General features: G+C 37.5%; 1 protein-coding gene across 1 annotated transcript in view; it reads right to left on the reverse strand.

The window, feature by feature from the left end:
* Window positions 1-13,768, reverse strand: part of LOC126236450 (integrator complex subunit 13) — a 242,279-nt gene that overhangs the window by 222,963 nt on the left and 5,548 nt on the right. Inside the window, exons 3-4 of the mRNA XM_049945769.1 lie at window positions 13,136-13,294; window positions 7,097-7,221 (exon numbers count right to left, since the gene is read on the reverse strand). Of these exons, the coding sequence (XP_049801726.1) occupies window positions 7,097-7,221; window positions 13,136-13,294 (284 nt within the window). The remainder of the gene's footprint in view (window positions 1-7,096; window positions 7,222-13,135; window positions 13,295-13,768) is intronic.

Below are 13,768 nucleotides of genomic sequence, written 5' to 3' on the forward strand. Positions count from 1 at the left end.
AACTTGGGAGGAACATTTGGATTTATTAAGAAGAGTTTTTGCAAAATTTTTGGAATACTGAGTTACTGTAAATTTGAGCAAATCCAAGTTTGCTCATAACCAATTGAAATTTCCTGGACATATAATTACTCCTGAAGGGATAAAACCAAATCCTAAAAAGATGGATGCAATTAACAGATGTGCTTATCCAAAGAATAGAATGGAATTAAAGTCATTTATCGGCTTAGTTTCATTTTTTCGACGATTTTTACCCAATCAGTTAGGAAGCCAAGATTGTTTGTTACGGCTGTTAAGAAAAAATGCCATGTGGGAGTGGAATTCCGAATGCACGCAAGCTTTTGATAACATCCGCAATGCTTTGACTAATGCTCCACTGTTACATCATCCGAGACTTGATCAAGATTTTTATATTGCTGCGGATGCTTCTGAAACAGGATTGGATGCCACTCTTTTCCAGATGGACAATCCAGAAGATATCAGTACCATCAAAATAATTGGGTTTGCCAGCAACACACTCTCTAGCTGTGAACGTGCGTATTGCACTACTGAATTGGAAGTACTGGCCATGGTCTGGTCCCTTAGAAAGTTTCGCTATTTTGTATATGGAAATAAGATCATTGTATTCTGCAACCACAAAGCTTTATCTTTTATTTTAACAGGAAGGATGTTCCATTCACATTTAACCCGGTGGGCCTTGCTACTGCAAGAATATGATATTACACTCAAATACATCAGAGGGAAAGACAACATCATAGCCGATGCTCTTTCAAGACTACCGAAAAGAAAGAATGACGACGAGTGTGAAGAACGGACTATTGACTTTAAAGTCATGAATTTATCAAGGCAATATTGTGAGAGGCAGATTTCACAGCTATGTCAAAGTCTTCCACAACTGCAAGAAGATGATAAGTTGTGGAAAGCCATTAGACATGCTGTTGAAAGCAAAACGCTAAGTCACTCTCAAGAACAGTATCAATTAAAATCCGGAATATTGTATCGGAGGAAGGATGAAGAAGATGTTTGGAAAGTTTGTGTTCCAAATAAATATTTAGAATCACTAGTATGGTACACTCACTTGAATTGGGGTCATTTTGGTGCCGCTAAATGTACAGCCAAAATAGGACAATACTGCCATCATCCAAATTTGGGACGTCTAGCTACAAATATTCTTAAGAAGTGCAAAATATGTCAGAAGGCAAAACCCATAAACTATTGTCAGAAGATAGAATTACATCCGATCATCCCACAACAACCTTTAATGTTGGTGTCATGTGATGTCTGTGGGCCATGTCCCATGACACGTGGACGGTTCAAATATGTTTTGGCTTTCTATGATCTCTTTTCAAAATATGTGAAATTATATCCTTTGAAAAAAATCACCATGTTCGACCCATGATACGCAAATTTATCAACAACTATATAACTGAGCTCGGCAAACCTATAATGATCTTGACAGACAACACTGCTTATTATACAAGCAAAGTATGGAGAGACACTATGAAAGAACAAGGAGTCCAGCACATTTACCTCTCAAGATTTTACCCTTGTGGGAATCCGGATGAGAGAGTCTTCCGAGAGTTGAACCGATTTTTACGGACGTACATACCCAAACAACATTATAAATGGATCGATTGGATTTATGAATTTGAGAAAGTGTATAATGACTTACCACACTTATCGACAGGTTATTCACCTAACCAAATAGTATTTGGTGAAAGTATTGTGCCAGAATGGATGAAGAAATTACCTGTGATAGAACAAAAGATTACCAAGAAAGAAGATATGGTGAAGAAGGTCTACAAAAACCTGAAGCATCAAGCACAATTGAGAAAAACCCGTTTTGATAAAAATGTGAAGAAAGTAGTCACATATGATGTAGGGGAAGAAATTTTATTGAGAAATCACCCAAAAGCATCAACCAGGAAAAGACTGAATAAGAAATGGCAATATTTATATACAGGTCCATACAAAATAATGAAAATACCTCATGAAGGGAGCTACCTACTGGCAGATCGTGATACTGATGTAATTAGGGGCTTGTTCCCTCACATAGACCTGAAGAAGTATTATCAATAATGAGCAAAATATAGATTCAAGAAACACTGAATGATACCAAGACTACGCTCAGAGTGGACTAAATAAAAGCACCAGTGGATAAATGCGTACTTATACTAACGTACAAAGAAAATTAAATAATGTACCGACGATTTCCATGAGATACCTTCTTGGTATCAGCAACAATGACGACGCTGAAATACGATTTATCCTCTCACCGAACAGAGAGGATGGATGATTTAAAAGTAGAATTAAGAGGAAAAGAAAAGGACCAAATCCTCTCTGGTTAAACAAGTGGCCTGATAAGGGTTTTGGCCTAGGATGCCAATCGTCGAACCCGGCTGTGATCCCTGCCTTGCACAGTCGGTTGAAGAACTGAGGGCTTCATCCAAGAAAAAAAATGTGGTGTGAATATGAAGTGATTCGTGCGAAGTGTTTCTAAGACAACCTATAAACAAATGTGGAATTTAGTTAAGGGCATTTTGTCTAGGCCCATTAACTCAACTTAAATATTGTAGAATGTATGTACTGACTTGTTGAGTGAATCTGAGAGTGAGTGTATTTGCTGAAACAAATACCCCCTCCTGTCACAGTACACAAAAAAATAAGCCTGTTCTGTCTGGAACCCTCTTCAAGACATCACAGTCTGGGGGGCCGTGTAACATTGAGTCAAGATAGCTGTAACGGAACCTGAATAGCGTAAAGTTATCGTTAAAAATGCACGCCGTGCGATTTGTTACGATTTGGTCGGTCATAATAATAGTAACATGCTTTTGAATACCATTAAAATATAACGGCGATACCTGTTTAGTGTTATTGGAAATAATATGTAGTAAATTAATGAGTAAGATAGCCAATCCTATAAGAAGAGATAAAATTGGGCATATTAAGGTGTTTTGCTTTATATCGACTAAGCCGATGATACGGAGACTTTTTTTTCCGTTTACTCTTAGGAAAAAAAAAAAGTAAAGAAGTGCTAATTGTGCATTGTGAAAAATATAGGGGCGAATTTTAAATAGCTACAGTGTATAATCAGACTAACAAATGGACATTCAGTTACGAGAAATAGTGGATAGCAAAGTGTGGTCATTAAACTGAGTACACCTACAGGGTGGTCAATTCCGGGATAAGTCTATTCGCATCTCACGAGGGACGCGGTATTGAGACCGGGTTTTTTTTTTTTTTTTTTTTTTTTTTTTTTTTTTTTTTTTATCGCGGAGAGCGGGCTTCAATTTATAAAAAGGAGAAAAGCTGTATCATTATCACTGACTGTTGGTGTCAAGCAACCAAAACTGTTCATCAAAGGGTTTCGGTGAATGAGTGGTGAATGCGAAATAAAACTGTGAACGAAGTTATGTTAAATAAAGCAGAAGAGACAAGACAGTTTGGTCGTATCTGTTATTATTCCATAAACTGTAACATTTCTTCTCGTTGTACGAAGCCTTTATAGACAATCGTTATGACAATTTGCTTTGAAGGGATCTCGTTACGAGTTAAGTTTTGGGGACCTGGTCAAGAGGGGATAGTTCATAGATCCTAACTACTGCAGCTATTCTGGAATCAGGTGCTACCGTGACCGTTGTGTGTTCTCAATGGCTTAAGGTCATCATATTTCATTGCTCTAAGATCGACGCGCCTTTCCTCTTGGTATAACGGTGTCTCACAGTAACAAGACAACGCCGACGATGAAGGAAGATACGGTAGAACCATTCTCAGCGTCCTCTGCAACCTCTTTGTACCACCATGGTACAAGCTCTGTCTAGGAGGGCCAAAATAGAATGGCATTGTAGTATTTGCAGTGTGAATAATTGTTTGTGTTGCATCCTGCACTACTTTGTCAGTTCTCTTCTCTGTATTTATTGTGATACGCACATTAGCAGTTTAAGCATTCCAACTGGCTCTTTGTAGAGTATGTCCAATATCGTTAAAAAAAAATTTGCAAATGTGGGACTGTTACTACAATCATGCAAATGTCACTATCACAAAGATAATCAAGAACACTCCATTTGACCATAGGTGCTATGGCAGGACTATATATTTGTGGTCTCAGAAGATGACTTTCTCTTTTTTCCCCCCAAAGAGACATACAGTTCTAATAGGAAATTTGCAAATAACAGAGAAATCAGATCACAGATATAAGAGTTGCAAGACATGAAAGGGAAGTAGTAATTACAAAGTGGGTGAGACAGGGTTGTAATCCATCCCCCATGTTATTCAGTCAGTACGCTGTGAAAGCAGTAAATAAAACCAAGAGGAAATTTGGAAAGGTAATTAAAGGTTAATGAGAAGAAAAATTGGTAGCCTGGCTTCAGCTGCCAGAGACTGTGGTCGTGTGTGTGTGTGTGTGTGTGTGTGTGTGTGTGTGTGTGTGTGTGTGTGTTTCGTCTAATTTTGACAAAGGTCTTGTTGGCCAAAAGCTTATTTTGTGACAGTGTTTTTGTTGTGCCTATCTGTGACTCAGCATCTCCACTATATGGTGAGTAGCAGCTATCCTTTTCATAATATTGTTACATTCAACCCTGGATTTTCCACAGTGTGAGAAGAAATAAATTTTTTTTAATGTTTGCTGATAACATTCTGACTTGAAAAGAAGATATGAAACATATATCACCAAAAGTAAAACAAGGGTAATGGAATTTGGTCGAATTGAATCATATGATTCTAACAGAATTGGATCAGGAAATGACACACTACTAGATGAGTTCTGCTATCTGGGAAGCAAAATAACTGACAATGGTCCAGGTGGAGAGTATATAAAATACAGACTGGCAACAGCAAAAAACAAAAATAAATAAATTCTAAAAAAGAGGAAAAAGTTAACATACAACATAAATGTAATTGTTAGTAAGTCTTTTCTGAGGATACCTATTTTGAGTGTAGCCTTGTTTGGAAGTGAAACAAGGGCAATAAGCAGTACAGACAAGAACAGAATAGAAGCTTTTGAAATGTGGTGCTACAGAAAAATGCTGAAGATTAGATAGGTAGACTGGAAACTAATGAAGAGGTAATAAAACAAACTGAGAAAAAAAGAAATGTACAGCACAAATTGATTAAAAGAAGGAACTGTTTGATAGGATGCATGCTGTGGCATCAATGAACAGTCACTTTGTTAATGAGGGGAAGTGGGAGGTAAGCAGGTTCAAATGGATATAGGTTGCAGTAGTTATTTAGACATGAAGATGCCTGTACAGGATAGACTAGCAACTAACCAACCTTCGGACTGAAGACCGCAACAATAGTTCTAATAGTTGAAAATCTAATGCCTGTTAATGGACGGCTTCTTTGTAAAGGTAGCAGCCAATTTTTTCTGCGTAATCTTGTTCGACAGGGACAGCCAAAATATTCCAGTTTTGGCTTTGACCTATGATGTAATTGCGTTGTGTTATGTAATGTCAAGGTTGCGCGGTGTGTTTGGAGACGGAGTTTCTAGTTTTGAATGTTGATACTTCAAATTTGGTTTTGAGTGATGATGATTGACAGAGTGCCATATGATAGGTTCATATTAGAGTTGTGTGTTTGGTGATTTGTTAGTGAGCTTTTTTAATGTCAGAAGTTCCTGGTTACTGATCTATTTTCGGGTTTGGAATTATTAGTTTGGTGTGATGTTCATCATGATTTAATTTCAATTTTCATTTGTTATTAGTTGTGGACATGACTACAAATGGCCAATGACACGTTAACCACTTCTAAGTTTCCATGATTTTATGGACTGTTAGGTTTTATGTAGTTATATGTGAAGTGCCACATCTGTGGCAACGTTTTGAAATTAGCCAAAGTTCGTGTGTCTCAGACGAGGGATGTGTATATGTGGTATTGTCAACATGACTGGCGATCAGTTTGGAATGGTTCCTAGATTGGGAGAAATGGGTGGCATTAATGGTTTCTTAATGTTTTGTTTTCCAGTGTGTGTGTGTGTGTGTGTGTGTGTGTGTGTGAGTGAGAGAGAGAGAGAGAGAGAGAGACTAGATTTGTGTAAGTTGGTTTTGGTTGGTAAGTATGTTTTTATGATTTTATTGTACTATGTATATTGTGTGCATTTATGTTCATAACTGTGTGTTACATGTATATTGAAACTAACATCAGTGTAATTTTTTTTAATGAATTATTGAGTTGTTAGTCAAAGGTAATAATGAATGATTGTGACTGGTGGGTATCATGGAGATTGTTCTAGCTATTTCCATCAAGTCAAGTTTTCGATAACAACTATATACAGGTGAGTTTTGGTTTCTTGGTATCATGGACTTTGTTTAGGCTACATAGGTCAAGTGAAATTACTGATACTGGTTTTTGGAGCAATTTGCACTTTTGTGACATTGCGGACTTCATTTTAGCTATTTAGGTCAAGTGAAATTTCAGATACCAAGGAGCAATGTGTGGTTCTGTGGTATCATAGACTTTCTTTGAGCTATATATGACAAGTGACATATCAAGTACCAGTCTTTTGCAGAAACATTTCTATTTTATTCACATCATAGAATTCACTTTCTATATTTATGGATTTCTGAGGATTTTGCTTGCTAAATTTTTGTGCAAGCTTTTGTTTTGGAATATCTTGAATATCTGAAGTGTCATACATCTTGTTTGTCCCTGTACTAATTCCTAAAGTTGTCCCATTAGTTTCAAATTCTTTTTCCAGTTAAATATATCCTGTATTATTTTAGTCTGTTCACGCCTTCAAAGTGCGATGTTATGGTCACCATACTGTACAAGGGCGAAATGGCAGCTTCCAACATCTTGACGACACTGCAGGGCAAAGCTGATTGGCAGTATTGACGGTTTCAGTAGTTCCATCCAATATGGGCTAGTACTGTTAATCACCTTATTTCCAGCTGGTGGGAACTAAACTCTAACATTCATTCATTCTTACTTCTTTCCTTTAGTCTTCCCATCCTCACTCTCCCTGTAGCTCTGGACGTGATTAGCAATGTGCCTCATTCCATTTTTCAGTCTCAAACGGCAAATAATAGAAAACATGTCATCCAGCACCACTACTACATTATAACTGAAATATAAATAAATACATGAACCTTTCAAAACTTACTGGTCAGATGCAGCAGCAATTTTGTTTTGCTGAATCAGAACATTTTGAAAGATATCTTCCAAGCTCTTCATACTAGCATTATCCCGGGCAGAAGTTATACATATAACACGGCATCTGTTCAGAACCTATTGAAGAAAGCAGCTGGTGAGTATAGTCACTTTACACTTAGACACTGTGTGCCAGCAATTTCTAATTCTCAAAGACAAGAAAAAGGAAAAATTATCTTACTGTTCTATTCTATGTCAAACTGGAACATTTTCAGGATCCAGTTTTAATAAGACAAACATTGGTACACAAATTTTTTGCAAGTCCACACCATGAATCATCAGCCTCCTGCTAATTAACACAATCTCCCATAAAAATTTACACTACACATAATTTTATTAAAGAAGGTTTTCTCTTTGTATAGGAGCTCAACATGATCATAGTGCCACCTCCAGTATAAGACAATCTTAAGGAAGATACCAGTATGCAACCAGGACCCCACTGGCTAAACATATGGAACACAAAATGAAGGCTGGACACTGAAAATTACAGGTTTCCAATAATGGATGTGTCAGTAAATGGGTCAAAATTACAGTCACACCTCTTGCCCTCTGTTGTTTTTTTTTCCTTTTTTTTCATAGGCATACGTAAAACAATTGCTTCCCAATGAAAATTATTTTGGAAATATGGTACGATAACTAAACAAAAAAATTATTTGTAGTAGAGTACAACTTAAGATATCTGTAGTACACTCAGTTCAAAAAATCAATAACTTTACATGTGGCAGAATACAGATTTTGTTTTAATAGAGCTAAAGTTAACTATACTAACATTTGTGAATAATGCAACATCAAGAAGATACTTGTGACTTAAATGATCTTTACACTACAGATTAGGTTCATGAAAATACACAAAAAATTCAAATTACTGAAGTGCACATCATCTCTATCTTAGAAAATTCGGAGTGGAATCAAAGAGTATTTTGATATGTTCCTCAAGAACCTCTTTCCACATCATGTGCATGAGCCCATAAAGCATTAACAGTGACTGCTAGATAATTGTAAAGTTGTGAAGCTGCTGCACTTGCTTTGACCATTGGCATCATAAAAATCACAGATGTAAGCAACACATTAAAAGCTATTACACACGAAACACAATGAGTGTTCAGTAAGTAATGTAACACAATTTTTTTATGTTCAGTTGAAAAACTGCATAATTCGTTGAGCATCAGGGAATATTCCCACTTCAGCTGCTGTAGTTTCATGAAGTTCCGACAGGGGCACCACTATATGTAGTCTTCAAAATGCTGACTGGAATGGATGTGTATTCAAAGCAGAGAGCTGTCATTTGAAGTTGAAAAACTGCATAATTCGTTGAGCATCAGGGAATATTCCCACTTCAGCTGCTGTAGTTTCATGAAGTTCCGACAGGGGCACCACTATATGTAGTCTTCAAAATGCTGACTGGAATGGATGTGTATTCAAAGCAGAGAGCTGTCATTGATCTTCTTCTGGCAGAAAACCAGAGTTCACAAATATTTGTTGGTGCCTGCAGAATGTCTACAAAGACCTGGCAGTGAACAAAAGCATGGTGAGTCAATGAGTGAGACTTCCGTCATCATCGCAACAAGGTGGCAAAAACCTGCCCACTCACCTACACACTGGCCAGCCACATAGAGCTGGGACCCCATGCAATGCTGGAACATGCAGACACTCTCATTCAACATGATCAATGGATCACAACAAAAAATCTCACTGCTCAACTGGACATTGTTGTTTATAGTGTTACCATGCTCATCCGCCACGGTGTGTCAGCTAGGTTCCTCGCTGTCTGACAGAAGACCATAAAGAGCAATGAAGGACCATCTGTGCAGAATTGCTGGCACATTATTAGGTTGACTGTGAGAATTTTTTATGCAGCTTTCACATTAAACAGAGAATATGCTGCAAAAGAAAAGGTTTTGTAGCCAAAAGAGTGGGGAATGATATGGTCATTGGAATCTTGAATAAAATCTACCTGCTTTCAGAAAGAATGTGTTGTTCTTTGTACAGGATGTGACCAGATATTTTTGGATTAAAGGAGACCACTAACCAAAAAGATCCTATGTCTGTCTTCAAGAGTCTGCCAGTTAAGTTTCTTCAGCATCTCTGCGGCATTCTCCCACGGGTCAAACAAACCTATGACAATTCATGCTGCCCTTCTCTGCATGTATTTAGCATCCCCTGTAAGTCCTATTTGGTATGGCCACCACACACTTGAGAAATATTCTAGAACTGGTTGCAAAAGTGATTTGTAAGGACTTTATACATTGATTTCATTTTCACAGTATTCTATGAACAAACCAAAGGCAACTACCTGCTTTACCCATGACTAAGCCTATGTGATCATTTCATTTCATATTCTTAGAAAGTATTACACTCACACACTTGCAGGGGTTGGCCAATTCCAACTGTCACCAACTGATATTATAGTCATAGGACATTATGCTTTTTTGTTTTGAGAGGAGCACGATTTTACATTTCTGAACATTTAAAGCAAGTTGCCAATCTTTGCACCACTTTGAAATCTTATCAAGATCTGATCTTCACTATCGATAACTATGTCCTCTGCAAAAAGTGTGAGGTTACTATTAATAACACCCACAAGGTCATTAATATACAACATGAACAGCAAGGGTCCCAACATGCTTACATTGGGCACACTTGGAGTTACTTCTACATCTGATGATGACTCTCCATCTAAGATAACATGCTGTGCATCCTCCCTGAGAGAAAACTCTCAATCCCATCACAAATTTTGCTTCATATCCTATACGATCATACTTTTGACAATCAGCATAGATGTGGTATTGGGTCAAATGCTTTTCTGAAATCAAGAAATATGGCATCTACCTGACTATCTTGATCAAAACCTTTCAGTATGTCATGTGAGAAAAGTGCGAGTTGTGTTTCACATGATTGATTTTTTCAGAAGAGAAGATACATCATTACGTTTGAGGTCAGAATATATTCTGAGATTCTACAACAAATCGACATTAAAGACATTGGACGGCAGTTTTGTGGCTCACTTCTACCACCCTCCTTCTAGACAGGTGTTATCAGTGCTATCTTCCAACTATTGGGCACTGTTTTCTGTTCAAGAGCTCTATGATCCATATAGTCAGAAGAGGGGCTAACACAGTCATAAATTCAATACAGAATCTAGTAGGGATCCCATCAGACCCTGGAGCTTAGTTCAATTTTAACAATTTCAGTTGTTTCTCAACACCACTGATGCTAATACTTATTTCTCTCATTGTTTTGGTGGTACAAGGGTTAAATTGGGACAACTTTCCTGGGTTTTGCTTTGTAAAGGAACATCTGCAAACATAGTTAAGCATTTGAGCTTTTGCTTTGCTACCCTCAATTTCAATTCCTGTCTCATTCGCTAGAGACTGGACACTAACATTCATTCCGGTAACATCTTTTACATATGCCCAGAATTTCTTTGGGCTTTGTGAAAGATCAACCAACAACACTCTGCTATGGTAGTCACTGAAGGCTTCACACATTGCCCTCTTGACGGCCAAATGTGTTTCATTCAGCATCTCATGTCTATAGTCCTATGCTTTGTTTTACACTTATTATGCAGTAGTCTCTGTTTCTTTGGAGTGACTGCACACTATGGAGAGACCCTCTGGTTATGAACTATTCTATTCTATCTCACCAAGGACTTTCCCTTGCCATGATTATTTATTTATCACTAGGCACACTCTTATCCAGAAACTATTGAACAATAAATGTCAATCTAAATGAAATATCCCACACAGTTATTCATCACAGAAATGTCATATTTATTTTCCGTATGGTCTATAGTCACATCTTCCAATCAAGAAAATTTTTCAGCACCTCCAAATGATTTTTCTCAACTGCAGTAAGTAACACATTGGAAAAACAAGACTATGATAACAGCCTGTATACTTACTGAAATAAAGGGGCCGGCAGACAAAAGTGCTAACTTTCAATTTGCTACTTATTAGTCTGATCACACTATCTGTTTTGCTTTTGATTAAAACACACACTGGTAACAAGGTTTTTTTCTATATTTCTTTATGTATCTTTTTACACCTTGACCAGACTAATATTACATTAATGGGGAATGAGCTACGATGACCAATGCAAATGCGGAACATTGGAAGAAATACTGAACCATGATTTACACAACTGCCCAAAAAAAAAAAAAAAATTCAACAGCAATCAACTGGTTGTAGTCTTTGGTTATCCAACTATGCCAGGAAATGGATTTATCAACTTTCTTTAGCTAGAGAACTGGTAGTAGCTAAAGGAAATTGAGATCTCCATTTCTCATCATAGCTAGATATCCAAAGAGTACAGACAGTTGATTACTGCAGGTGTTGTGTCTGCAAAGTCTTTCCATGTACCCATAAATTTTCCTTTTAGGCAGTGCTGCGAAACGTGGTTCAGTATTTGCTCCAATGTTCTGCAGTCGCACTGGTCGTTCCCCACTGGCTAGTTCTGACATGGTTAAGGGAGCTCCCATATTTTTCTTGGTTGGTTCACTCCTTAGTGTTAGGTGGTCAGATCTATTTTATCTATCTTCTCATGCTCATAGAAGGACATCCTTCTCTACTCTTGTCTTAGACTGCATAAAGGACACTAGTGCGAGCTATTCTTGAGTATTTCTTGAGTGTCTGGGAACTGTACCAGGTTGGATTGAAGGAAGACATCAAAGCAGATCAGAGGAGGGCTGCAGATTTGTTACCAATATATTCAAATAACACAGAAATGCTTCAGGAACTTAAATGGGAATCCCTGGAGGGAAGGCAATCTTCTTTTCGAGAAATATCATTGAGGAAATTTAGAGAACTTGCATCTGAAGCTTACTGCCAAACAATTCTACTGCTGCCAACTTACATTGTGCACAAGAACCATGAAGACAATATACGAGAAATTAGGGCTCATACAAAGGCACATAGACAGTCATTTTTCCCTTGCTATTTGCGAGTGGAACAGGGCAGGAAATGACCATTAGTGGTACAGGGTACCCTCCGCCACGCACAGTATGGTGGCTTGCAGAGTATGTATGTACATGTAGATGTAGCTTTCTGGGATGAGTTGGCCATTGTTTACCTAGAATGGTTCCCTACCATCTAGTAGGGTGTGTGGTAAGTTCTTCAGTGTTTCATGCACTCATAAGTCTCTGGAGTTTCATCCCTTCATGTGTTATTGTTTGTTGTCATCACAGTTTGGAGGACAACTTCTGGTGTGGATTTAAGAGTTCCTGTCGTAATTCGCATAGTGTTTGATTTGATGTATATTTATTTTGTTGACGTCACTACTTCTACTTCTAAAATGAGATCAGTATTCTGCAACAGGATACATAAGTGCCTGTGCTGCTCAAGTTGTTTGTGTTACATACCCTGCTAGCAACAGCCATATTTACCATTAGAAAGTACCATCTAACCTATAACATGTTTTGTCTTATTGTATTTATGTTCTTGCCTTTGAATTCAACCAAACACACAACACAGCACCTGCAGCACCTGAAAATACATTCTTGTAGGTTATCACTGTCTTAATTAGTTCACAAGTGTGTGTTAGTGTCCAACAGGCATAATATTTATTGACAAAATATTTTAGCTGATGGTCGTACACTCATGGACTAATTACTCATCATCTTCACCAGAAGAAACTGAAGAGTAACAAAATAATAATTAATGACAACTACTCAGAGTCTGACCAGTGATTAAACATACAAACATGAAATTAAATGTAGTAGGTCAGGTTGCATACACGTCTGCTTCTTCAGAACATGAAGCTACGTATGCCCACACAAGTAACAGTGCTGCATATCAACTGGCCACACCAAACCACTGCTCAGTGCCTCTTTTATATGATAAATAGTGGTGTTTGGATACTGACAAACAAGGGAGTGAAACGCATTGAACATTCTTTAGTACAATATAAATATTTGTGTGTTTCAGATTGGCACACACTCAATTTAAAAATACTTTTTTCTTGTGAAAAAAAAATGGTAACTTTACATATAACTAACCTTTGCAGCATTTTCTGTAAGGGATGTGCGTTTTTCATGCTGTATGTCAGAGCATTCACATAAGGCTTCAATTGCAGCACGCAGACCATGAATAACTGAATATTCAGAAGACTGGTGTGCCCTGGCAGGCACACCTACAGCTGCTGTGCCATTAAGAATCTGGAAAAAAAAAAGAAAAAAAAAGAAAAAAAAGTGTGGCTTAAATATCTGGTAATTTTCTGTGCAAATAATGAGTGGACACAGAAAAAAAAAAAAACTTCCAGAATAACTGAGCATAAAAAGACAATACTGGTATAAGTGTGCATTAGTAGCAAAACCAAACAACAGTATCTCTTCTTTCTTTAACATGTTCTTAAGGGTATGTCGCTATTTATTATTTCTCAAACAGAAGATCGTCTCTTTGTCTGTTATAGCAAAGGAATAACATCTATAAGTAGCTTCATAATATGAACCAGCTTTAAAACTGTTAAGAAACAGACAGTTATAGACTGATTATAATAAATGTTGTTGCAGCATATTTGACACATTTTCAGAGATGGGAGGGGAGTGGGTGAACATGTGGAGTGGGTGAATATGTGGAGTCATAAAAAGCCCCCCTCCCCCCACAAAAAAGATAAAAGGCTTAAAAGCATT

This window comes from Schistocerca nitens, chromosome 2 (assembly GCF_023898315.1).
Source record: "Schistocerca nitens isolate TAMUIC-IGC-003100 chromosome 2, iqSchNite1.1, whole genome shotgun sequence".
In the NCBI taxonomy this organism is placed as follows: Eukaryota; Metazoa; Arthropoda; class Insecta; order Orthoptera; family Acrididae; genus Schistocerca; species Schistocerca nitens.